The following is a 27,981-nucleotide window of genomic DNA, read 5'->3' on the forward strand; positions in this document are numbered from 1 at the left end:
GCATTCCTCGCCGCTCCCGCTCCGGCCCTGGCTACGGTGACCTGAGAGTAGCGACTCCGGTTCGGGCATCATGTCTGACAAGCGGCCATCAGCGGAAGCCCAAGCCCGGCGGCTTCCCGACTCCTTCACGGGTGAGCCCTGTGCCCCTGGCGAGGCCCTTGGGGTCACCCGCCGCCCCTTAACCTTCTCGAGAACGAGCCTTAGCCCAAAGGTCCCAGGAAGGTCTCGGATGTTTCTTAGCCGAGCAACCGCTGCTCAAAACCGCGGTTTCCCCACTCGTACGCTGAGAATGACGAGCCCTACTTCGCGGGCTGGGGGTCAGGTTTAGGGATGTTAGGGTGCTGAGTGCAAGCCCAGTGCCGGGCACACTATGGACCCTGCAACAGAGGGCGCGTCTCCAGTGCCCACAGCCAGAGCAGGGGCTCGCGCTATCCAGCGGCTGCCAGATGCCAGGCCTTGTGCCAGCGCTTTCCGCTCATTATCTCGTGGCATGCACGCGGACGAGGACGTGCCTGAGTAACTGGCGGCCAGCGAGTGGTGGAGCCGGGCCCAGACCTGCACGCCACACCCGGGAGCCTGCGTCTTCGCCCCACTCCCCCTTCCTTCCCGCCCCATCGGAGGCCAGCTCCTTTACCCAAACCTCGCCCACCCCCAGAGTGCGCCGCCGTCCTCCCGAACTAGAAAGAACTCCTACCCCCCACCCCTGCCAATTTCCTATTAAGCCGCAAGACCGACTTGTGTAGTTTCGCCACATGTTCCCGACACATTTGCGGAAGAAAAGAAGGAAGTCTCTTTTTAGCATCCTTCCTGTATCTCTTTCCAGCTTCACTTTCTGCCCCATTCTGCCCCATCCACTTCCTTTGTTCTAGAAACCTCGCCTTCCGGACTTTTGTCCCTCACAAGGAACTGTAAGTTCCCCACCCTACCAGGGCCTTCCCAGTCTTGAGGCAGAAATTGTGTGAGTGACTCAATTTGTTGCCCTGTGACTAGTACCCTTGAGAGGGCTATCACCTAGAACCTTTATTGGCTATCCTTGCGGGGGAGGAGGCATTCATAAAGAGAGGCAATAAACCACTTGGGAGTACTGGTTGCCTCCCCGGGGCTCTTAGTGATCCAAAGGAATTATTTCTAAGGATGGAATTTCAGACAGAATGACATAGTGAAAGAAGTTCAGGGGACTGGGTGGGCTTTTCCATCACCCCACAAAGAACACTATACTGGACTTATTTATTCTGATTATTTGTAATGCCAGCCTTGTCCACCGATCCCATATGTCCCCTTTTCCTTTCCCCAGCAATCTTTGTCTTTAGTTCCTCCCCAGGAACATCAAAAGAATTACAGAAATCTTATTTCCTCTTTTCTGTACCTTGGACAGTTATTTTCCCAAATCAGGAGTGTGACAGAGAGGATGTACTTGAAGAAACTGATACTCAGAGAAGTTAAATTACTTTAAAGTCACACAGTTTATAAGTAATGGAGTCATATTTGAAATCTGGGTTTGACTGATTCTAAAACCTGCCGGTATAAAAATTGTGCAGTCCGGCCTCTTTGATAGTCAGTTGTCTCTTCCTAGAAAGGAAGGTAGGCAGGATCCTTTCATCTGTACCCTGATGTCCTGGTGGGAAACTAAAGGACTGTGAGGACAATGTTAGAAGTTTGGTGAAACTGCAGTGGGAAATCTGTAGAAGTTCTTTGGGAATAAACATGATCTTTGTACTTAATGTTAGTTGTCTTTCACGGTCACAGAACAGCTTTCACGCCTAAACTCTTTGTTGGTTCTACACTACTTTTTAGACAGAAGTCTTTTAAAAATCTATTTAAAACTGTGCACCCTTTCCTCTGAAAATTATATATACAAACAAAATTTTGCTTGGTCGCTGTCACCTTTTTTTTTTTTTTTAAATTTATTTTTGGCTGTGTTGGGTCTTCGTTGCTGCGCGCGAGCTTTCTCTAGTTGCGGCGAGCGGGGGCTACTCTTCATTGCAGTGCACGGGCTTCTCGTTGCAGTGGCTTCTCTTGTTGCGGAGCACGGGCTCGTGGCATGCGGGCTCAGTAGTTGTGGCTCGCGGGCTCTAGAGCTCAGACTCAGTAGTTGTGGCTCACTGGCTTAGCTGCTCCGCGGCATGTGGGATCTTCCTGGACCAGGACTCGAACCCATGTCCCCTGCATTGGCAGGCGGATTCTTATCCACTGTGCCACCAGGGAAGTCCCGCTGTCACCTTTCTAAAAATGTACGCCTTAGAGACCTGACACTGGTAGGAAAACCACTACTAGAATTTATTAAATAGAATTTATCGAGTGCTTGCCATATGCCAAATACAGCCTAAATGCTTTGAAAGCATTATCGAATGCAATCCTCTAGCAGCTCCACAAGGAGAGTGTCATTATCTACCACTTTACAGCAAGAAAACGGAGGCTCAGAGTGGAAAAATCACCCACACCTGTGAACGAGGTTCAAACTTGGGCTGATTTTCCAAATCATTTTACCTATCCTAGAGCTGCTTACAAATTGCATACCCAAAAGGAGGAACTTGTCAAACATCAGTACTTCACTGAAGGTGAGAGACAGTAAATAAAGCCCAAAGGAACCTGGCTTCAATCAAGACCCCCTGGCTAGACAGCTCCAGAGGGCTGCTTCTGAGAGAAGCAGTGGAATATAAAAGTCCAAACTGCCCCTTTAGGATTTTGCTGATAATTAGTCTTAGGAACATAAATATGACCAAACCTAGGGCAAGACTAGTTTTTCTTAAAGCCAGTGCATTCGCTTTCTAATGAAATAATGCAGGTGGATTGCAAAGAAATGTATGGTTATAATTAAGAGCCATGTCGACAGAATAAATCCCTTCGGAAGAACGCCTGAAAATAAGCAGAATCAAGGGACTGATTTGTTTATTTCAGTTGTTATAGCCGACCAGATTGGGGAGAACTTTGTAATTTATTTAATAATTAATCTGAGTTAAACCATCAATGGTCATAGATTAACTCAAGTGACAACCAAGTCTACAAAAGTTGGCATTTATATAATTTTTTATAATTAAATAGGTCATTGGTTCCACCTGATGGTGTAACTTGTACACTGTAAAAGACAGAGTCACTGATCACCTGGTCAGCTTTGAAGAAAAAAATTTTTAATGTTGATAAAGTGATAAAGATTGGATTCAGTCTGATTTTTAAGAAGATGTGGGAAAACGTTTTCCTGAAAATTACTGTAACCAGAAGAAATGAGCACCTCTCCTCGTGTCTGCCTAGCATCTTGTGCCTACCTCTGTCGTAATGTTTATTGCACAGATTATAAATATCAATTATAATCACCTTTGTTAGACCAGGAGAGCTTCTGAAAGCAGTGATTGTGTCCTTCATCACTGTAATAAGTTCAGGGTCAAGTGCATAGTAGATTTGCAAAAATATTTGTTGAAAGTAAAAGGAAGCAGGGAGATAAAGACCCCCATAGAGTAGATCAAGTTGTTAAATGTTTGGTTACGTTGGTGGAGATGTTTTTCTGTTTACAGTTTATTTTTATTAAGTTTGTTACAACCCAAACTATTGATTTTAGGGTGTGGACATGTTCCTCATACAGATAGACTGTCTGGGTTTATATTATCAATAAAGGGATTATAATTGTTATGATAATGTACTGTACTTAAGGAATCTCCTCTTACTTATGAAAGTGTGGAAAGAGCAGTTAGAGGTCACAGTAGAAAGAAGGAAGTGTGTGTCAGTTGCCTGTTGACACACAAATCGTTCCTCCATTCTTTTTGAACCTTTGTCTATACTCTGAGCCTCTATACTCTAGATTAGCCTTGAAGATACGAGCAATAATGTGTCTGTCCTAAAATATCAGACGATGAAAATTAGATACCAGCCTTACCTAGTTGTGGATATGCACTGATGGTAGGATGGTATAGGATAGCGAAATGAGAGTGGAATCTCCAATTTGAAGATCTGAATTGAGACCTCAGTAGCATCACTTTGGGAAGTCTCAGTCTCCAGAGTCAATTCCTTGTCTTCATGTTGGGCTTAATCTTACTGTGGTATCTAACTCCCAAGGTTTTAAGTATCAAATGAGAAAATTTATATGAATGTACTTTTGAAACTTTAAAGTGTAAATTATTAAGATATTATTTAATGGGGAAAACAAAGAATAAAAAGGTTAACAATGACTGTTCGGGAAGCCTAGTAATTATACAGGAAATTAAAATTTATGCACAAAAAGTTGTATAAAAGACGGTCCAGGAAACTTCGGGACTCCAACTTACCTCCCCAAATGTGGTCTGTTTATCCTCCAAAGACAGAGTCCCCAGGCAGGTTGTTAGTCGATATTTTCTCTATGGTGTTCAGGTCCCAGAAGGCAATTCACTTAATACAAAGTTTATTCCTATAAACTGTATCAGTAATGACCTTAAGGTTCTGATAATAATAATGGCTACTATTTATTGAACGCTTCCTAAGTGTCAAGCATTTTACATATTTTCTCCTGTAAGATAATGACTGTTCTCGTCCCTCATTTTACTAATGAGAAAATTTAGTGGTAGAATGGAAATCTGGCACCCAAACTCCAAGCTCTTAGCCACTGTTTAGCTACTCAGCCTCAGTTGAAGAATGGGAAACCTCATGATCTAGTTTCCTTATGCTTCTGTTTCCCATTATTTAATGAAAATGATGTTGCCCTCCAAAGACTCTTATGAGAAAAACCTAATTATAGTTACTTTTAAGATATCCAAGTAAAAGAGCTGGAAAAAAAAAACAAAACTGAAGAAGTAGAGGGGGTTTTGTTCTGTTTAGTATATTTCAGGCCTAGTCTAAATTTAATTAACTTAATAACATTATGAAATTGTTTTTTTCTCTCCAGTTTTTCTGAACATAACTATTTTTATCTTTCCAGACATGGGTCATATTCAGCCCATCCTTCTACCTTCCTGAATTCTCTCACCTCACAGTTGAAAAGGGCTGATTTTAAAAAGAGAAAAGGAAAGAAAACATTTGGGGAAAGCATTATGACCACTGCTTTGGGACAGAGGACGATTCTGAACTGTATTCTTTTTTTTTTTTTTTTTAAGTAACATTGGTTTATAAGTTTCATGAATACAACATTGTATTTCTGTTTCTATCTACCTACCATACAGCATGCTCACCACCAAAAATTGATGAACTGTATTCTGGGATCCTGTATGCAGACATGTAATTTCCATTTATCTTCTGTAATACTCAGCCTTTTCTTCCCCTCCCCAGAAAACAGCAGTATCTGGGAATTCCCTGGTGGTCCAGTGGTTGGGACTCTGCGCTTTCACTGGCAAGGGCCCAGGTTCAATCCCTGGTCAGGGAACTAGGATCCCACAAGCCGCATGGCACGGCCAAAAACAAAACAAAACAAACAAAAACCAGCAGAATCACTCAATTCATTCAACAGCTGTTTACTTAACAAATGTTGTTCAAGCATCTGTTATGCACTGGGTGTCTTCCATGATAGCTCACTTAACTCTTCACACTGACCCTTGAGGGGGTACTCTTATTAGTCCTCTTCTTAGATGGTTAGAGTGAAGCACAGAGAGCTAAGACACTTGCCAAAGATCACACAGCTAATAAGTGGCAGAGCCAACTCTGAAGCCTTATGCTGTACTACTTTAACAAGACCTAAATCTCATGAAGAAGACACTGAATAAGATAATTACAAGTATGATAAGTAGTGTTTAGAGAGGGTGAAGTGCTATAGGTTAGGAGAGGGGACCCTATTAAAGACTCAGGGGTTCAAATTTAAAATCATTGATGATAGTCTCACCTATTTTTTCCTCCTGTTTTATGGCTAGAAATATTTGAATGAAGGAAAGCTACAGAAAATCCTCAAGATGCTTGGGAAATAAAATATTTATTTAATTTCCTGATTCTTCTTTTTTTAAAAAAAAATAAATTTATTTATTTATTTTTGGCAGCATTGGGTCTTCGTTGCTGCACGTGGGCTTTCTATAGTTGTGGCGAGCGGGGGCTGCTCTTTGTTGCGGTGCGAAGGCTTCTCATTGCGGTGGCTTCTCTTGTTGCAGAGCACAGGCTCTAGGCGCGTGGGCTTCAGTAGTTGTGGCACGCTGGCTCAGCAGTTGTGGCTCGCTGGCTCAGCAGTTGTGGCTCGCAGGCTTAGTTGCTCCGCAGCATGTGGGATCTTCCCAGACCAGGGCTCGAACCCGTGTCCCCTGCATTGGCAGGTGGATTCTTAACCACTGTGCCACCAGAGAAGCCCTCCTGATTCTTCTTGAGCTAAGCACAGCATTCCCTTTATTTCAACTTTTATTGAAAATCTTTCTTAAAAGGACTAGTCCATTTCCTCTCCTTACTGTCTCATGGTAAACACATTTTGAGTTTTGTAATTCAAGTCACATAATGCTTCATCAGTACTAGTTCTTTTAGTCTAGTATCTACAGGTTTATAATAGGGCGGAAAAGTTATGGTCTTCAGTCATGGTTCTTAACTTGATACCATCTGGCCTGTAGCCACTCCAGTCCAGAGCATAATTTCTTCCCTAGAGGTTTAAGGATAAGGGCATTTGAAGAACTGTAAACCATGCCTAATTAAAATAGTCTTTTGAAAGATGGGTTATAGTGTGTGCTTGTTTGCTTTCAAAACCTCTGCCCAATGAACTGCAAGTTGCAGTTGCCAAGTAAACAGCATCATTTTTTCAACATCTGTTTATTGACACCCTACTATGTGCTAAACTCTGCTTTTCTCCCCTCTACCTGTTTGAATCTTTCTCTCTACAGGATGCTGCCTTCACTTTTGTTGTCTCTCTTCTCTTAACTCCTTTTTTCCATTTCTCTTATTTGCCTTTTCTTCTATCGTTTCCTTCCCTTTTCTGTCTTTCTCCTAAAATCCCAGTCATTTGAAAAACTCAGTCATAGTAAAATTTTGATAAATTGAAGATGTATTTATATTCAAATAAAATATTTTATCTGCCCTTTTGCCTGTTTCCGCCTTGAATTCTTATTTATCAGGTCTTTTAAAGACCTTGTTTCAAAACAAAGGGAAGAGAAACTAGGAATCTGGGAACTGTACCCTTACTTGAAATGCCAGAAGAAAGATCAGATGTCTTCTTTAACTCACAATGTCCTCCTCCTCAAATAGATGACTATATGAGATAGAACTAGAATGAGTCGTTTGGCCTGTGGACCAAATCTGGCCGACTGCTTGCTTTGTATGCCGCACAAGCTAAGAATAGTTTTTATTGTATTTATACATTTTTTTAAAAAAGAAGAAGATTTGAAACTTATATGGAACTCAGATTTTAGTGTTCATAAATTACATTTTCCTGGAACACAGCTTTGTTCATTCATATATGTATAGTCTGTGACTGCTTTTGCAGAGTATTCAGTGGTTGAGACCGACTTTCTGGCCTGTAAAGCCTTAAGTGTTTATTCTGTGGCCCTTTACAGGAAAAGTTTACCACACCTTGACATGGAATCTCCAATGAGGAGTAGTTGTGGCCAAAAAGAACACTTGTATGCTGAATATGTATGCTTGTAAGAAAAACTCAAAAAATGCCAAGACCTTTCGTTTCGACCTACTATTGCCCCTTAAAAGTTGCTATTAGAACCAGATAACGTGTTTTTGAGACTAAATTCTTAGCCATGCTATCTTTCCCCACCCAAACAACAACGTTTTTGGCAATTTACAACATGAAGCATTTCATCTGTATACTGGGAAAGAGGAAGGAAAAGATTGTGCTTTAAATGTTGGTATTTCAATAATTCTTTGGCTTACCTTTTGTGTAGTAATGTGTATGACTCAGTCAGATTTTCACATACTGCGTGAAGGTATGTTTCTGGCCTTTGCTTGAAGAAGAAATCCCGTATCTTTTGAACTTTAGAATAGAGTCCCAATGGTAAATGGAATTTATTATTTCACATGATTTCTAGTAGTGCCAAATTCAATCAACCGTAAAGGAAATCAGCTGATATGGGATCATTAACAATATGCAGTACTCTGAAATTATGCCTGTTACAATCTTGAAAAGAATATTTTACTGCCTGTCTGGAAGCCAACCCAACAAAAATTACTGTACAACTTGGTTTTGTTTTTTGTTTTTTCCATTTGTTTCATGGTTTTGTTTTGTTTTCTTTTGTCTCTTTCCAGAAATTCTTTTGCTTTAGTACTTTGGGACTCTGGAAGGAATATGTTATACCTACTTTACAGATTTTTGTAAACATGAGAAATAATGTATATATGGAGTTAGCTTGTGGCTGATGTGTGATAGGCATTTAATAAATGGTGATTATTAGTGTTAATAAAATGTACCTCCAGAATAAGAGAAATTTAAGAATTGTGTAATTTCATCTTTTCAGCAAAATTAGTTTACACAATAAGGATGTATGGAAACTTTGCTGAAAGTATATTCAAAGCAAAAGAGTTTCTAATTGAGAAAACTGGACACAACCTAAATGTTCATCATATGGAACGATAGAATATTATTCAACCTTTAATAATAAAGAGTATTTCCTGACATGAAAAAGTGTCCACAATATAGGGGGGAAAACAGATTTAAAATTATTATGTATACCATTATTTCATTTTTGAAAAAAAGGACACATATATATTGTGTGTCCAATAGCAAGGCAGAAAATAATCACCGTCCAGAGATATAAAAGTATAGATTATTTTTCTTCCTCTATTCTAAACTATAATTTTAAATGTTATAGTGACAGTATTTTACTTTTAAAATAAGAAAAAAAAGTAATATTTTTAAAAATTTACGTTAGTTTCCTGGAGGTAAGCCCAATTTGAATGCTCAATTAAAAAATGTTAATGTATGGGCTTATATCCATTTTCAATACCATGCTTTGGTTAAAATTTTATTCTACCACGGTTTTCAGGAAAGAGTTTTGTAGTAAAAGAAAAAAAAAAGTACTCTAAACCATGGCAAAGTGGTATTTACAACCAAGTATCATGGGATCCCTAATCTTTAAGATTGTTCCTACCCAGCAAGTATCAACAAGTATATCAACCAAAATGTCTCAGAAATACCTATTGTTCATTATTTGTCTTTTACCTCATAAAGGTAGGAGGGAGGATTCAGTCCTCAGGGTAATAAGTGGGAATCTTGAAGGAAATGAATTTCATAAAATTTGAGGGAGTAACTGAGATTTCTTTTCCTCTTTGGGCTGTACTGACTGGAAATGACTAAGAGTTTGTTTACAGCCTGGTGGAGTTTAAGCCTCACCTCTCTGAGGAATGTGATTTATGCACCTTTTTAAGCTATAACCAGGTGGGGAAGAGTTTCAGGGTTGAGAATGGGATCGTTTCATTTTAAAGGCACTAGAATATTATGAAATAGCACAATTTCTCCAGTGTGTACGCTCGGATTATTTCTAGCTGAGCATTTGAAAAGTGAAAGACAGGGCTTCCCTGGTGGCGCAGTGGTTGAGAGTCCGCCTGCCGATGCAGGGGATACGGGTTCGTGCCCCAGTCCGGGAAGATCCCACATGCCGCGGAACGGCTGGGCCCGTGAGCCATGGCCGCTGAGCCTGCACATCCAGAGCCTGTGCGCCACAACGGGAGAGGCCACAACAGTGAGAGGCCCACGTACCGCAAAAAAAGACCAAGTCCAGTTTTCAGAAAATCCACTTAATTTCTTCTTCCTCTTGATTTGCGTTCAAATCCCATATACTCATCTGGGGTTTTCAACAACATAGTGGAAATTGAGCACAAAAAACCTGGGCTGTACTTTCCCGTTTGTCCTTATGTAGATAATAATTCAATAACTTAATAATTTGATTCACTAATCAGCTTCTTGAAGGTCTTTGAATGTCCAGGCCTAGCCTGGCAGGAGGGAGGCACGAAGTGAGGGAAAAATTAAGTAGTTTCAGAGGCTTTTATCAAGAAGAGTAAAAGCCACCTATTTTCCCATTTTTCATCATGGAAATTGAACACTTGAGTGAAATAGGAGAATGACAGAAAACTGTCATCTGTGTTTACTGAGCACTGCCTCAGTCCTGCAAGGCCAGTCTGATTATTTCAAGTAAGGACACAAAGGTTCAGAGAGGTAAAGATCGCACAACTAAGAAGTCACAGAAAGTTGAAACTTAAACATTCCCTATTCTCAGGAAATTCATCTAATAAGGGATATAAATGCACAAGAAATTACATATCTAGTTGGAAAACTGGCTAAGTACTTTATATCCACTCTCTGCAAGGTACTGTGCTAGACATTGAGAATATAAAAATAAAAAAGAAACATCTCTGCCCTCAGGGAGTTTATCATCTATTACAGTTCAGGACACAGAACTTTGCCTGGAATATGGGAGACTTGGGGCAGTATTTTAGAAAGCACCAAATGCTGTCAGATAAGTATTTGTGGCCCATCTCTTCCTTGTTTGGAATTCCTTTCATTTTGGAAACCTAGACCTGAGCCTGGCAATGAGCCTTGAGACTGTCTCTTGCTATAAATAGGCACAGCTGGAATTAAGGGGGCTTCCTCTGTAAGAATATCAGATTCATTCCTGGAACTCCTACCATGCTTTCCCAGCTTGGATTCTGTCTTGAGGAAGTGCTCCAAACACAACAACTTCTTTAATTTAAAGGATTTTTTTTTTTTTTTTTTTAATTCAGAGGCAAAGGGTCAAAGAGTGAATTGATTTAGAACGTGGCCTTTGGAGTGAGAAGACCTGTGTTTGAATCCCAAGTCCTCCATTTTGTGACCTTGGGAAAGATGTTGCTTCAGTCACTTCATTTGTACAGTGGAATTAAAAACACCTAACTTCCCAGGGCTTTGTAAGGAGTAAATGAGATACGTGTCTAAAGTAATTTATTACAGTGCATGAAGTATAACAAACTGTCTAAAAAGGCTGCTGTGATTCGTATCCGTTATGACAGCACCTGATAGGCTCCTTCACCTGTGGAGAAGTGGCGTTGCTTGGAGTATTCTCTCACTGAACATGTCCGTACCCCTCAAAATGATAACTTAGAAGCCTCCAGGATTAACTTAGCTCACTTTTACTTAAGTACGCATTAGGATGTTAACCTGACACTATGACACAGGATCGGAAAACTACAAAGTCGTGTATAACCAAAGTACTCGTGTATTTCTGGTTTTTCATCTTATGTTTTAGAGCACTTGACCTGGATACCCACGTGTGTCTTTTCTTCGTGCTCCCAGCCGTCACTCTGCTTCTTTCTTGGCCTCCTATTTATTCAAAGCCCCATCTTGCTGCTGTCTTCGCCCCTCCTGATCTGAGTAGTAACCCATGCCTGGCCTACCTCTTCCCCTCTGACCACCTCCCTCCCTCCCATTATTAAAAGAGCTCCTGGAAAGACAGCAGATGCCTTCTGTGGTTGATAAGAAAAGCGATCTATCCTTCGGCCTGTTCAGTCCCTCTGTCCCCCACAGAAAGGAAAAACAAACTAAAAACGAGGAAGACATTGGACACAGAGAGTGGGAAACACAACTTAGGAAGGGAAGGCAGTTTCCCAGGATGACAGTGAAAGGCGATCAGAGGGATGGTTGCCGCACCAGGAACATGAATAGGTCCAGACATGACTCCAAGACTCTTCTTTGGAAGGTGAAATTGGTAGAATACCTGAGCCTGCTGAAAGGAGGTGTAGACGATTGATGAAGCGTTTGGGGTTGAATCAATAAGTACATTGAAAACTAAGCAAAGGGGAAAAAGACAGACATTGACTCCAGAAAAAAAAAAAAAGTTGTACAGGAAAAGAAAACGAATTATGCTTCACTACGTGGCTTAGCTCTGAATGGCATTTGCATATTCATGAAATATAAAATTTGATATTGATCTAACCAAAATTATGATGCAATTCCAAGGATGGGTATATTTATGTGGGGGGGAGGGGTAGAAAGTCAACAGATAAAGCTCAACACTGAAAAAAGCAACAAATAACCAAACCAATGTATTATTTAGAAACAGGGGGGTTAAATACGACAATATTCAGCCGAAAGAGCGGTTGCCTTGAGTAGAAGAAATTGCAAGAGGTGAGCAGGGGACTGCCCTCTTGTACTCGTGGAACTGTTTGACTTTTTTAACTTTATGCAAGTTTAACTGATAAAAAATTAAAACTAAAACAGAAGAAGCACAAATGCATAGCGACAGGCTAAAAAAAGGTGAAAGAACACTATCTAGAGGGGAGAAACATAGGTGACAAATTTTATTTATTTACTTCGAAAAATGCATGCACATAGAAAGAGTTTGGAAGAATATTTATCATCTCTGAATTGAATGATTTTTCCCTTCTTATACTTTTCTAAATTTTTCTGCAGTGGGGCATGTATTATCTTTGTGATCAGACAAAAGCTACTTCAGGGAATTCCCTGGCGGTTCAGTGGTTAGGACTCCACGCTTTCACTGCCAAGGGTGCGGATTCAATCCCTGGTCGGGGCACTAAGATCCCACAAGCCTCATGGCGCAGCAAAAAAAAAAAAAGAAGGAAAAAAACGATTCCATGTTACAGAAAAGGGAAACTATTAGAAATGTGAGAGGGAAGCTATGTACAAAGATGTTCGTTATAGCATTGTTCATAATAGTAAGAAATCAGAACCAATGTGGATGATACATTGTGCATATACCCAGTGAGATATTTTACAGGTGGCCTTTTTAAAAAGAGGACCTAAATGAGCTTATATGCGTGTATCATATGATTTTCACCTTTAATTGTGCTGTACCCTCGGCTTCAATTCACTTTGCCCTCCTTCCCCTTTTCGTTGGTATTTTCCTTAACCATTACATCCTGCAAGAAGCCCCTCTGACAACCATCACCATTGCCTACCCACCCCACCCCACCCTACTTTCACCTCCATCCCAGCGGTGTGGTGTGAGTTACCCGTATTCTGTGTTTTCAAAATATGCTGAACGGACACTGTATCTGCACTCAGTATTATAATGATCTGTTTGTCTGTCTTGCCCGCTAAACTGTAACCTTCTTGGTAGTTGGGATTAGCTCTTACTTTTATCACTTCACTGCATAATAAAAATTAGGGAAAGTAGCACCTGCACTTCAAGGTTTTTACGAGGATTCGATGGGAAAATACATGTAAACAGCTGGTGTTCAGTGAATAGCAAGGATGAAGATGATGGGGGGACCATGCTAAGAACAGTGATAAGAGCTGTATGTTTTTGGTTTTCACAGATAGCCCCAGTGCAGGCCTGGGACCTTGTGGATGGATTTTGGTGGCCATATCATTCTTGTTCACAGTTTTAACTTTCCCATTGTCAATATGGATGTGCATAAAGGTAAAGAATATTTCATCAACATCTGGAAAGGGGTCAACTCCTAAGTACATAAGCCCACTGTGTGTGTGTGTGTGTGTTTGTTTGTGTGTGTGTGTGTGTGTGTGTGTGTGTGTGTGTGAGAGAGAGAGAGAGAGACCATACTGGCCTATAATTCTTAACTCTAGTCACCAATTATCATGGAATCTTAAGACTTCTTTTCAGCCACTGCCCAGTCAGCCCCTCCTGACGATTAAAGTAGGGATCACCATCTAAAATTTTCTGGAGTCAGGGATGTGGGGTAGTCCTGTGAGAACAAGTCCTCCAGAGTCAGGATGCTGAGGTGTGACTGCTGATGCCATTATTTACTGTGTGACCTTTGCCATGTATAATGTGAGGAAATAGCAACACCTGCTTTATAGGGCTGTTGTGAGGATTAAATGAATTACGTACTTATCACAACACCTGGCATGTGTTAGTAATACATTAATAACGTTAATAATGTCTATAAAGTTATTAATACTGTGATAAATGACTATCATTTTCATATTCCTAAAAAGAGAAAATATGCTCTAAGAATTTTCAGATTATGTTACTATTATAATTTAAGGAATCAGAAGACAAGCTATGAGGACTTTAGCGCTTTTTTTCCTGTATTGACAATGCATGAGTAACTGGATAATAATGTTAACAGCTGAGGAGCGTGGATTTGCTTCTGTATACTCTTCTATACTTTCCAGATTTTATACAAGGAGTATCTATTGCTTTTATGATCCATAATAAAAGTAAATAACTTGGTTATTTTGGCAGGGATGATTAAACATTAACCATGTTACCTATAGCTATTATCTGGATTATAGAGAAGAAAAGAAAATAGAGGCATCTCACTTGTTTGGAGCAGAAATATGTATTTTGAAAGCTATGCATATAAATACTTGTACTCCTCATGTTAAATTATTATTTGTGCTTTTAATCTAGATCATAAAAGAATATGAAAGAGCCATCATCTTTAGACTGGGTCGCATCTTACAAGGAGGCGCCAAAGGACCTGGTCAGTACTAGGATTCTGAACTGTTTGCCTGGAGAACGAGATTCGTCCTTTTACTGATGTGATTTCCCTTATGAGGGTCTCTGTTGACTCAGAAGAGAGTTCTCATAGCAGAAGTTGTGCAACAATAGCAGTGCTGCCTACCAGAAATTACCCTTTCCCCTGCCTCTCCCCTCCCTTTCCTACTTGAGTTGATAAGTTTATCTTAGGCCAAGAATAGCCACAGCTATCGAAATTAGAGCGTGAGAGTCCCTACTGAAATAAATGCTTTCAGTCATTATTTTTGGCAAACTTCGATTAAGCTCCCACTGAGTTCCAGGCTCTGGGAATTCAAGGGAGATGAAAACACAGTCCCTGCCCTCAAGGATCTTACTGCCTGGAGGTGGGACACCAACAAGGAAACAGGTAGTTACAATCCCACGTGATAAGTATTATGGTCAAACAGTCACAGATGGCTGTGGAAACCCAGAGAAGAGTGATGACCCCAACTAGTGGATGCTTTCTGGAGGTGACATCTTGCCAGGAAAGGGTGTGAGGCAGGGGAGAGGTGTTCCCAGCACAGAATATGTGCAGAGCAATGCAGAGGAGAGCATTGTAGGCTCAGGGAACTGCAGGCGGCCCAGCCAGAGTGCAGGACGGGAGGAGAGCGTAGTGGGTGAAGAGGTAAGCGGGGTCAAGGTCGTGCAGGACCTTGTACGGCTTGTTCAGGGGTTTGTGTTGGTTCATAGGAGAGAAACTAGAAGGATTAGAAAGATGACTTGGGAAGTGATTGCGTTGGTCTAAGGGAAAACAAATGGGCGACAGTAACAGTGAAGTAAGGAGATGCAATCCACAGGTCTTGTGGGGACAGTTAGATGTGGGAAGAAAGAGCGGGCGTCAAGGATGACATTCCTGGCTTCTGGCTCATTCACTGAGGTGAACTGCTTTCTTTCGGTTTATCAGGTTGATTCTGTTAGAACTGAATGGTGCGGTGAGCTGGTCAGGTGCTGGTGTCTCTCTCTAATCTCGTGTATGTCTCTGTTGCAGGTTTGTTTTTTATTCTGCCGTGCACTGACAGCTTCATCAAAGTGGACATGAGAACTATTTCATTTGATATTCCTCCTCAGGAGGTAAGGTTGTCTTTTGCTGTGAGTAACTGAGCTGTCACCGGGGAAGGGGCCTGGCGTTGAGAGGCAGCAGGGGACAGTAGTCAGAGCACGGCTTTAGAGGCTGTCTGCCCTCACCATTTTCTGGCTGTGTGACCTTGAGCAAGTTCTTTAACTTCTCTGTGCCTCCGTTTCCTCATCTATAAAATAGAGGTTATAATAACAGGACCTACTTTATATGGTTCTTGTGAGGAATAAATGAGATACTCTATGTAAAGTGCTTAGAGCAGAGGCTGATAGGTAGTAAGTGCTATGAAAGTGCTTGTCGTTACTATTATTACAAAACGTACTGTCATGTTAATGTAAGTATAATATTACTGTCATCACCGTTGTCATCATTTTTACTACCACACTTCTCCTCTCTGGGTTTCTGATACGATATTCTTCTTACGGTTCTTGACTGTATTCTAAATAAATTGGTTAGAAGCCAAAGAATTAGAAACTGCCCCTTTGGTACTTTAGATAAGCATATCATGTTTTATATTAGTAATTATTTCAGGCTTTTTCAAATTGCTCCACAAATCACCATTGAAACGCACAGCAGAACCCAGAAAGTAGATGGTTGCAGTGAGACAGAGGAATTCCTCCAAACTACAGTGGTGGAGCCAGGACTCAAAGGCAGCTCTTCGGATTCCCTGTGCAGTGCTTTCCCCACAGCTCCATGCTAAGTGCATCCTACAGCAGGTCCGTCCTGGCCCTTGACGCGGTGATGGCCATCCTGGCACTCGTGTCTAAGGAGTTGTAATAACCGTCGCAGATAGAAAGCCTAAAAACATGATGACGGGAGGGACAGAAGAAAACGGCCAGTGTTTTCTGGCCACAGGCCAGGTACTCAGCAGAGTGGTGGAGCCTTGTCACAAAATCCAGAAACCAGCTCAGGCATTTCCCTGCTGGCGCTGAGCCAAGTAGTTAGGGAGGTCAGACTTCATAATCCACGCATACCGGGTGAAACTGGAAATCATTTTCACCCCCAAGAACAAGACTGAGAGCATTGCTGTATTCTCTGCGTGGAAGATTGGCCCTTAGGAGCCTCGTTCAGGGCAGCGGGGAATTCTCCTGGCACTTTCCTCTGTAAACATGGCAGGCGTCTGGCAGGGTCACTGTGAGCTTCTGCCTTCCAGCTGCTTTCTAAACACAGAGCGGATTGGAACTTGGCAAGCAGTCCTTTTTCTGATCCCCTGTGAACTTACTGCGGAGGGAGATAAACACTCCGCCTACAATAATCAGTAGATAGCGAGGATGCAACTTTACAAAGCTCCAGCTGTGGCAGAGTCACAGTGGCAAGAACTCATTTAGAAACGATACACCTTTTCCCATCGCATCGTAGGAAAAGATTAATTTTCACACAAGATGGTAATATACTGTGTATCTATTTACAAATCCCCCACTTCTCTTCCAGGTTAGAAGTATTTTTAGGTTACTAAAAAAAAAGGATTACTGCTTTGATGCCTTGCAGAACTAAACTGCTGTGTACTATCATTGTTTTTATTACTTTCCACATACATAGCTCTCTACACTCGCAAAAGGGCTTCGTTTCCAAACATCTTCTTCTTTGACCTTCAGAGAAATTTGCATAGACTTGGGCCGTATTATTAGCCCCATCTCACAAATGAGGAATCGCTAAGTCAGTCTAAAGGCCTTGCTGGAGGTCACCGAGGGAGGTGCCGGCAGAGCTGAAACTATAGTTGGGGTCTCCTGACTCTCTCACTCCCACTCTTCATCCCTCACTGTATTCCTGGGACCACGTTTCAGTCCCGTTCATCTCTTGTCTACTGACTACCTGCTGTGTGTCAAGTGCTCTGCCAGTGCTAGAGATACAAAGACAAACTTCCCTCAGGACGTTCATAGTCTAACAGAGAAGTGATGATGTAGATAAATCGTGTCACTGCAGTGAAGGGGCAAAGGAAAGCGTGTTTAACTCTGCCGAGTGAATCAGGGAAGTTCCATAGAGAAGAGGACACTTGAGCTGTGTCTTAAATGATGAGTAAGGACACTCCAGCCTGAAGCCGTGGGGGAGAGGGAAGGGAGGACATGCAAGGAGAGGGCCATCTGCAGAAAGGCCTGGGGCATGGAACATGGTGCACGTGGGGACCTGCATGTCATCTAGCATAGAGTGTGTGCAGGAGTGGGGAGGAATGAAGCCAGAGGGCAGATGTCAAAGGGCTTTACACCAAACCAAGGACTTTGCCCTTGGATGTGATAGGAAGCACTGATTCATTGGGTCCTGTTGAGCATTTCCACGTAGCCTGCTGTAAATATACTTCCACCTTGACCTCACCCTACGAAAACAGTTCCGTTCACTTTTTGTTCTAGTAACACTCTGCTACTTACAGTTCATCAAACCTCGGCTCCCTGGTACCTCTGTTCCTTTCACACATTATTCTCTCTGCCCTGAATACTCTTTCCCTCTATCCTCAGAAAATGTTTATTTCCTTTTTCAAGGCTTAGTTCATGTATCACCTCTGCCACCTAAAACTGTCCATCCTTAGTCCCTTAGAGCTTCCCTTGATTCCTCAACCTCTTTGAAAGTGGGAACCAAGTTTTTTCATACCTTTATCCCTGGAACATAGCACAGTGCCTGCTGCTAACCGCTACTAAGTCTCAGTATTTGTTAAGTGATCGAATGAAGGAATGGAATTAATAAATAAATGAATGTACTTTGTTAAAATTGTGTAGACATAGTTAACATTCTAATGCTTTGCTCTCTTAGTCCCTTGGGGCTTCTGTCACAAACCACCATAGACTATGTGGCTTATAAGCAACAGAAGTGTATTGCTCACAGTTCCGGAGTCTGAGGAGTCCGAGATCAAGGCACCAGCAGCTTCGGTGTCTGATGAGGGCCTGCTTCCACTGTCTTTTCATTGTGTCCTCACATGGTAGAAGGGGGGAGGGATCTCTCTGGGGCCTCTTTTCTAAGGGCACGAATCCCATTCACGAGGGGTTCACTCTCATGACCTAATCACCTCCCAAAGGCCCACCTCCACACACCAACACATTGGGGATTGGGTTTCAACATGGATTTTGGGGGAACACAAACATTTAGTCAACAGCACTTACTAAAGACGATGAGCTAGTGTTTTAAGGTGTTCTGTCACATACCATTCCTTACGGTTTTATTAAAGAAAGAGGTGGTTGACAGTTGTAAAATTGCTTCCTTTGTGTTGTAGATCCTCACTAAGGATTCAGTGACAATTAGTGTGGACGGCGTGGTCTACTACCGCGTTCAGAACGCTACCCTAGCTGTGGCGAACATCACCAACGCTGACTCCGCAACCCGTCTTTTGGCACAAACGACTCTGAGGAATGTCCTGGGCACCAAGAACCTTTCCCAGATCCTCTCCGACAGGGAAGAAATTGCACACAACATGCAGGTGAGGAGCGCACCAGTGCTGCATCTCACAGAAGTTGGAAAATAAAGCAAAGGGTCAATGGGTATTTGAGAACTTTTCATCAAGTCAAGTTGGGGGATCACCGGCCTTTTTTTCTTTGTAGAAAAGTTTTACCAAACTTGATGGAAGGGGATTTTTTTCACATAATTAGCTCCTGGGTTAATAACACTCCGATGTGTGCATTGTTTTTTAATTCCCTCCAGTGTGTATTTTTTTCTCCCAGAATTAGTGTTAACCTTTTTCTTTAGTTCAGAGGCCGTTCTGCAAGATAGCGCAGGTGTAGTTAAAGCCACATTCTGTGCGAGTCCCGTGACTGCCTTTGCAACTCTTACGCTTTCCAGTCTTGCTTACGTAACAGATGACGAATCAAACCTGACTTGTTCAGAAAAGATCAAGTACTATAAATCTGAACTGTTATTATTTGTATCGACTTCACTGTGTGTGAAATCTCTGGTCTTACTTGATGCCCACAACAACCATATGAAATAGAATAGAATGATTTCATTCCTACCGTTGTAAAGGGAGGATACTGAAGCCCAAAGAAATAACGTGGCTCACACAGAGTCACATTGGCTCAGGAGTCTGCTGGCCACCTGTTTTTATAAGTGAGGTTGTATTGGAATACAGCCACACCCATTGTTTAATGTACTACCCATGGCTGCTTTTGACCTACAAGGGTAGGGTTAGTTGCAACAGAGACTGAAAATAAACAATCACTATATGACCCTTTTAGAAAACGTTTGCCAGCCCACGTTAGCTTATTAGTAACGGAATCAGGATCCGCTCCCCAGTAACCCAGCCCCCCACTTCAGCCTCCCTGCCTGCATGGATAACTGATCTCTCTGCAACCCTCCACCAGTGCCTCTCCCGCTCCAAACCCAATGAACAGAGCTACCTTAGGCCACGGGGTGGGGGCTGAACATTTCTAGCTCCCTTCTCTCCTCCTAACAGACTACTCTGGATGATGCCACTGATGACTGGGGAATAAAGGTGGAACGTGTGGAAATTAAGGATGTGAAGCTCCCTGTGCAGCTCCAGAGAGCCATGGCTGCTGAAGCAGAGGCATCCCGGGAGGCCCGAGCCAAGGTAACCTTTTTTTTTTTTTTGTAGCCCGTTTGTTTTTCCTGTTGAGTTTTCTTTTTTAATTACACAAAGGAAAACGTGTTTGTTGTAAAAAATTGAAACGATCCTGAAGTAGTGAAGATGAAGGCTCTCCCCGTCACTTTACATTTCCCCCAGAGGCCAGCACTCTTCACAGCTTAGTGTACATACTGGAAGATTTCCATTTGGGGTTTATTTGACTAGGTTGTTAGTCCACTGGCTTGTTTGGTTTACAAAAGTGGGATCATACAATACATAACTGTTCTTCACCTTGCTTTTCTCACTCAACAGTATCTCCTGGGAATAGCAGTACACAGAGATCTACCTCGTTCTAACTGCACATCCCATACATTATTCTCCCAGTCCCCTATTAAGGACACATTAACAGTTCTGACTTCAGAGCAGATGGGCAATTGCATCAGTTTGCTTACCATTCATTCCTTCCTTATTTTTGTCTTCTGTTTCATTCTCTGTCTTTTCCCAGGTTCTTCTTTCTTCTTACTATTTCCTCTTCCTTTCTCTCCTCTTCTCTTTTTGTCACTTCTCTTTCTGTTTGTGGCCTCTCCCAAGGTCACAAGTGCACGTCTGACTCCCAAGTGCACGTCCCAAGTGCACGTCTCCCCAGTTGAACGCTGAAGGAGACACACCAGCCCCGATTCCAAATTCACAGCAGAGTGATTCTTTTCAGTCCAACTTCACTCAAAGATCCTAATAAGGTCCCACGGCCCCTTACCTATGAATGGGTGGAGGAAGAGGGATAGTTTTCATAGGGGTGGTTGCTGTGGATGTGACAGATCTCCTAGGATACCAGGAGCGAACCAATTTGTTGCCGTTAGAAAACAGTAGTAACTGGTGATAATTGGCTAACCACAGAACCCTGCCCTTCTATTAGGATGCCCTGTAAGCTACGGATTGGTCACTATAATTTTTTAGCCAGCACCAAATAGAATAGTAGTTCATTTGACACACTGCATCCAGAATTTTCTACTGACCAGGATTTTTAGATTTGCCTGATGTGTTCATTGATGCTTGTGATAACACTACAACACCCTCAAGTACTTTCTCTCCAAACCATCATATTTTATTTAGAAGATTAAATTACATTTGTGCTAATGATATTAAATATGCCCCACTATAATTTAGTTATTTGGAAGATTAGGAATCGCTTTTACCTAGAATATGTCATTAACCAAAAGCCCCATTTCCAAACCATATTGAATAATAGAATTTATCATACATAGAATACGTAGAGTATCGGAGCCTGAAGGGTCCTTAGGGATTATCTTCTGAAGGTGACAAATACCTGGCCCAGAGGCTGCCACTCCACCCTCAGGCTCCCAGGCCAGTAATTAACCACAGCACCGTTTTCCCCTGAGCTTGAATTGACCTTAGAACAGTGCTGAAACACTCCAGGCGACAGCCTGCAACTGCTTGGAATTGGCCCTAAACATGAAACTTATTTGCCATCTCACACTTTAGATGAAAACGTCAAAGCCCAGAAAAGTTATGTGTTTCCCTGAAAAGCACACAGTTGATTAGTGACCATGGAGATTAGAATTTCTTCTGCTCCCCACTGCCTCTTCTGGGACTTTCCAGGACGGACCGAGCCTCTTCTACCAGCATTCTCACCAGTTAAGAAAGAGAACTCCTGACTTCCCTTTCTAACAATAAGAAGAGATAAAGGAAGCTGGTTAGAATTCTGAATTACTGTGCTCTCACTTGGGTGAGGCTGTCTTTAAGGTTGCGGTTAACACGCAGAATCACCATGAGTCTCATCCTTCCATAAGGTACAGTGACCCCGCAACAGCCATAAGGCCCTGCACTCAAGTTCTCAGGGAAATAGGGGTCACCATTTCTTCAACAAATAAATTGCAGAGGAAAAGGGTGGGAGAGTCTATAGATGAAGAGACTTCAGAGAAAAATTCCTCAAGTTAATTGGCCGTCAGGGAAACACAAATGCAAGTCACAAGCAGATGCCACGCTAACCATCCACCAGAACGGCTTAAAAAAAGAAAAAAGGAAACAAAAGATCCAAGTGTGGGCGAGGGAGGAGGTTTTGTTGGTGAGAATATAGATCGGTACAGCCGCTCTGCAGAACTGTCTGTCTGTCTGTATCTGCAAGGAGTGCACATGTTTGTGTACCAAAGGGCACAGGCTGGAGTGTTCACTCCAGTGCTCCAGCAGCAATTTGTAATTACCCCCGACTGGCAACTACCCACATATCCATTGCTAGCTGGACGGGTAAATAAACATGTGGTTCATACGAAGGTGCACCGCACAGCAAAGAGATGAACGTGTAAGTGCTCACAAGCGTAATTGTGAGAAGAAAGGTCACGAAAGAGGACAGATTATCCTGAACGTGTTATGATACGTTAGGGGGACCTCTTTTTAAAGTTTTCAGACCAACTCTTAATGACTGGAAATGGAATGTCTTCCGTGCTTGCAAATTCTCCCTTATTTCCTTTTTCACGGTTCTCAGAAGAGTGCCTGGCATGTGCTTTCAGGCTCCTATCTCTGGGGTTACTCATCTAATAATTGAGAGGGTGGGGTGCAAGAATGCAGGTCACCTTTCTTGGCGCTTCCCTCAGAGCAGCCCCCCTAGGCCACAGGAGGAGACAGCAGGACGGCCCACGTACCTGAAAATGCCAGCTTTCGACACGACGGTCTGTAAAGATGAAGTGCAGATTGACAGGGGACTACTGCACTTTTTGCAGAAGGTGCACACACCCATGGGTAGCTTGCGTTGCTTCCTAACATCCTACCCGCAGTGCCCGCTTGGCCTGTATTAGACACAGCCTGTGGTATCGTGTTCACCTCTTGGGCAGCTCACTCAGAGCAGCTTTTCTGTTAACAAAATGTGAGACAGCCGGGTGGGTCTGGCTTCCCAGCCAAGAGATGGTGTATTGATTGGTAGTGGGAGATGAGCTATCTTTGCAGTTGGTCCATGTCCAGACAGAAAAAAGGACCTAACTGGGCATCTGAGATGACGTGGAAAGAAAATCAGAGCCTGCCATTCTCGTGGCAGGGTCGGCTTGTGCGTTCTCTCCAGTGTTTGCCTGGGAGGACAGTTCCCGGAGTCCCTTTCAGTATAGCTGGCACTGGCCCCTTCTCACACATCTAGTAGGGCATAATGGTTTGCCTTGATAAATTTAGGTTTTTATCCTCTAATCTGGGTTCCATCTCCCAGTAAGTATCCCCTGTCTCACCGAATGCACCGCAATCCAGGAACCTGGACTCAGCCTCTGTGCCCCTCTGGTCCCGTCCCAGTCTGCCCCACACTGTTGAGTCTCCCTCCTGAGCAGCGCCCCAGTCTGTTTCCTCCTCCATCCCCACTGCCGGTGACTGGCACCAAATCACTCTGAAAGCTCCCCCTCTCGGTCTTTTCTCTTACTGATGCTCAGACATCTGTCGGAGTGTTTGCTCAAACTAGATCTGATGAGGGTTCCCATCGCCTCCGGGGTGAAGACAAACACCCGAGCTTGTGCTGCCCTTCCTACCCGGCCCCATTCCCACCCCCCACCTTCCCACCTTGTCCCATTCGTCTCCCACCTTCCCCTCTGCCCCGTTCACCCCCCACCTTCCAACCTTGCCTCATTCATCCCCTACCTTTCCTTCTTCCCCATAGTGCTCATCCCCTTACAGGATCCTGGAATACACCAGCTTTTTTACACCTCAGAACCTTTTCATGTGTTCTGTCTGAAATATTCTTTCTCATCTTAATCCAGACAGCAAGGCTTTCGTCCTGTAATGTTCAGCTTCTTCTGTAACCTCACCACTTCACCTTCTGCAAAAATTGCTTTCCTTTCAGTGGCGGCATTTGTACATGTCTCTCTCAGCATTTGTCACACTGGAATGAAATGATCTGCTTCCAGTCTGTCTCCCCTACTTGGCCAGGAGCTGAGGGAGGCAGGGGAGTCCGCCTCTATCCCTAGCCCCTCACAGGGCTTGACACCTGGGGGCCCCCCAACGTTTACTGTATACGTCAATGAAATTGTACTGGTCATAAGACTATTGCTTTCAATTCTGATATTCACAGCAGTGTTAAGAGCCATTAATATTTTGAGATCCCTGTGAGAACAGCCTAACTACGCTTTTAGCCTTGAGGATTATGGTGTGTTTACACCTCTTCTCCTAGGATTACGAATTAGAAGTAACTGCCTTGATTTGACTTCTGAATCTTTTAGGAATTAGGGTATAAGTGGATCCAAAAATTAGGTCTTGACTTGGCGCTTGCCCTTCCTACATAATTAGCCTCCGTTTATACACTCAACATATAATAGACTTTCTCTGTCTTCCTCACAACGGTCCCACGAGGTAGGTGCTATCCCATTTTAAGAATAAGAAACTGAGACTCAGAATGTTAAATACAGTAAGTCCCCTACATACGAACCTTCAAGTTACGTACCTTCCAGTTGCGAACTTTCAAAGATGCAAACGTGCGTTAGTGCGTGTCCAGTCAACATAAGTTAGTGCACGTGTCTGGGTTACGTTGTCGTGTGCGTGCATCCTCTCCAAGTGGTTGTGCTTTTGTGTACGTTACAGTACTGCATAGAGTACAGTAGTACAGTATCTTTATTTCAAGCCCAGGATGTCTGGAAGCAAGTGTAGAAGCAGTGGTATATAGCCAATTGTGTTAGTTGGGTACCTAGGCTAACTTTGTTGGACTTACGAACAAATTGGACTTACGAACGTGCTCTCAGAGTGGAACTCGTTCGTTTGTGGGGGACTTACTGTAACCTTTCTGAGGACACTGAGCTAGGAAGGGTTAGGTTTGCGATTTGAGCTTAAGACCATCCAGACTCCATCGCCCCTGCCGTCCCCACCACTCCAGTGATCTTCAAACTTTTTGCTCATGTAACCCCTCAAAGAACTTAGAAAAACTCTACGTCCCATCTCACATCTTAAATAGACATGTAAAATTTTTCATTTTGAATGTATATACTTGTCAAGCATATAAGTCCTGGCATGTTTTAAAAATTGACATTTTGAAATGAAACTGTTAACATCATTCTTTTAAATGTATCCAGTGAAATTTCGATAACGTAATGATTTCATCCTCTGTTTTATAGAATGATGAAAGAATAAGTTCTTTTAGCAATTAGGAATTTTTCATTTTTTCTTTTTCTCCTTGAACTTTTATTTCCATTCCACCTCCCCCACAGAGTCTTTTCCTAATATAATGTATTTTGTCCTGAATTATTTTCTCACCCTTCTGGAACACATTTAGTATATAAGTTAAGATATTTTTAAAATTTCTCTGACTACAAGCAAGGGTCTCAATGAGATGAATGAGGAATGAATCCATGTCTTTGTAGATGGTTGTTACTTATTGCTAGAATAAGACAATATTCAGCATCAATTCTACTTTTCATTTTTACAGGTATAAGGAGTAAGAAACCTTATTTATATAAATAAGTAGATGGAATTGGAAGGTTTTTTTTAAGTAACTTTATACAATTCTTAGCACTCCCTCTGAATTTACGTGCTAAAAAATCCTACAGTGATCTTTCATCAAAAAATACTTTTAATTATCCATCCGCTTGCAGTACAATAAGGTCCTCTTCCCTTTCTTTGAAATCAAAGCATTGGAAATCCATCTGACTTGCAAAAGGCTTTGTATCCAGTCACTGGGATCATTCACTTTCTCAGCCCCTACACGGTATTCTGAATCGTCCCCTTGTTTGGTGCCCTAGAAATGGGAGAAAGGCAATAAATAGTAAAAGAGAATGTCTTGCCCTCGGGCACATATTCACGCAAATCAGTTACAGGAAAAAGAACATACAGGAACTGAGTCTGGAAATTGATTTCCTTAGAATTATTCTGGCTGACTCTCAGGAAGGCTCTGTGTACCACCTGAGCTAGACGTACCCCGGTTTGAACTGCTCAACACCCACCCGTGTTCTCTGGTTTGACTTCTCCTTGCCACTGTTCTGTAGGTCATTGCCGCTGAGGGAGAAATGAATGCATCCAGGGCTCTGAAAGAAGCCTCCATGGTCATCACCGAATCTCCTGCTGCCCTTCAGCTCCGGTACCTTCAGACACTGACCACCATTGCTGCTGAGAAAAACTCGACAATCGTCTTCCCTCTGCCCATAGATATGCTGCAAGGCATCATGGGGGCAAAACAGTGAGCCATGTAGGCCGATGCAGAGATGACCTCTTCCCTCCTAAGGATGAAGTGGGGACCAAACCAGCCTCTAACCCATAAGGAGGGAATAGGGTGGGAACCTTGACTTTCTTCCCTCCCTTCCTTTTTCCATATGTTGAGTGTGATGTTCTTAGAACGTGTAGTGCTCCTGGCTAGCCACAGATGAAGGTTGTTAGCTTGTAAATAGTACGTGAGAGTGATGATTTATGTAAGATAATCTCTCACTCTAAAATACTTCAAAGTTCGTATTTTTAGATTGTTATGCGATAGGTTAAATCCATCTTCTTTCGAATCTCATTGAGTCATTCTGTGCCCTCTGTCAGCAGCCAGGCCAAAAGGAGGAAGGCAGACTATCATCCCAACCCGACACCCTGGCTGGACAAATGTTTTGCAGAGAACAGTGACCTCGGGCTACAACCAGCTTCTCTGGGCCAGATGTGCCTTACTTCCGGGGAGTCTCAGCTAAGGAAATTTCCCTAACATCAGTTTACCTTCTAAACTCAAACTGCCCCACCCACACCCCCGATGCTGCAAAATAATCCTTACTTAAGGGTAGACATGTCCTTGCCAGCACCTGTTAGCACTGGAGAAAAAGGGGAAGACCAAGGAAAATGATGACCCTAACCCTTGAAAGACTTCTAAATCCATTGCTGTAGACGTCCTTTTAAAATAACATGGGTGGTTTGTTTTTTTAACTTCTCTGAGCCCCTTTATGAGTAAATGATTCCTCTGTGGTCTTTCAAACCAGCTAAATACTTGTCACAAAAGTGCTTTTTTTTCTCACTTTTGCCTATTTTCATATATCAGGTTCTAAATAGTTTTGATTTTTTTAAATAAAATTTTCTCTAAGTTCTATAAGCCATTGTTTATATACCCATTTGAATAGCTTAAGGGACTAATACTTTAAAAAAATATATCTTCAGAAAACCATTATATTTTCCTGTCTGCATGCTATCGACTCGTGTACACTGTGAGCTATCTTGGTTACCATTCATTAAGTAGTAGAAGGAATTCATAGTCTCTCGGGCACACAATATCCAAGGAGCTTGGGAAGATGCTCTCAAGCTTAGCATATCTATATAGGTATAAATCCTCTTTATTTCCCTGGTGATTTTTTTTTTTTTCTGTCGTATACGGTGATGCTGAAGGAGGAAGTGGTCAGCCCTTCTGAACCACCACTGCTGTAATATTAAGAAGCATCTTCCGTTTCACAAATGCCTGTGAAGCCAAGTAGCCTGGCATTCTTCTATTGGTCTGGAAAGCCGCCTGGTGACATTTGTACCACTTCCTCTTTGAAGCTCTGAGTTCACCTAGAAAAGTCTAAGAATAGCAGCTTCCTTACCCAAAGCTGCCCTTCATATCTGTCCTTAGCTGGGTCACTCTGTCAAATCCCAGCCTACGAGAGTCCCCTCCTGACAGCCCATTTCTAAGGTTATTTTACAAAACGTTGAACCACCGTGGATCCAGGTGCCTGGTAGAGTTCATTAGATATACAATATACAGAGCATTCTGGCTTGGAACTCAAGCTGCATTTATATTTTGAATTTTTAAATAATGATTTTGTCTCTTTCGTGAGGTGGCTCACCCTCGACCACTGAGGACCAGGAGACAACCACATATCCTGGCTGAAAATCTCTTGTCAGACTTAGAGGTTCAGTGCTTTCTGTTCCTTGAGTCTATCTCCAGATACCAAACAACCTTCGCTCTTCTGCCTTGTGGATTCATAGTCCAAAAGGTTGGAATTAAATTGCCTGGGAGTGAGGAGGCATAGAAGGAGCTCTAGCATGACAGTGTTAGTACGAGAGTTTTTTCCAGGTGGCCTCCCTTTCCAATGCTGTACATAATAAACTGCACTTTTACTCATTTTCTTTGGGTGAGAGTTTTCTTTGGGTGAGTCTCGTTCTGCCTGCATTTCGTGTATGTGGATTTCGTTTTTCAGAAGCGGCACATCAGT

General features: G+C 42.5%; 1 protein-coding gene across 1 annotated transcript; it reads left to right on the top strand.

Annotated features, from left to right (window-relative positions):
* STOM (stomatin) lies at positions 1–27,890 on the top strand. The gene is made up of 7 exons (XM_060014219.1): positions 1–131; positions 13,117–13,220; positions 14,175–14,247; positions 15,271–15,353; positions 18,557–18,760; positions 19,730–19,864; positions 25,816–27,890. Exons 1-7 carry the CDS (start codon positions 71–73, stop codon positions 26,008–26,010), a joined length of 855 nt encoding a protein of 284 aa, XP_059870202.1. The 5' UTR covers positions 1–70; the 3' UTR covers positions 26,011–27,890.
* The last annotated feature ends 91 nt before the right edge of the window (positions 27,891–27,981 follow it).

This window comes from Delphinus delphis, chromosome 6 (assembly GCF_949987515.2).
Source record: "Delphinus delphis chromosome 6, mDelDel1.2, whole genome shotgun sequence".
NCBI lineage: Eukaryota > Metazoa > Chordata > Mammalia > Artiodactyla > Delphinidae > Delphinus > Delphinus delphis.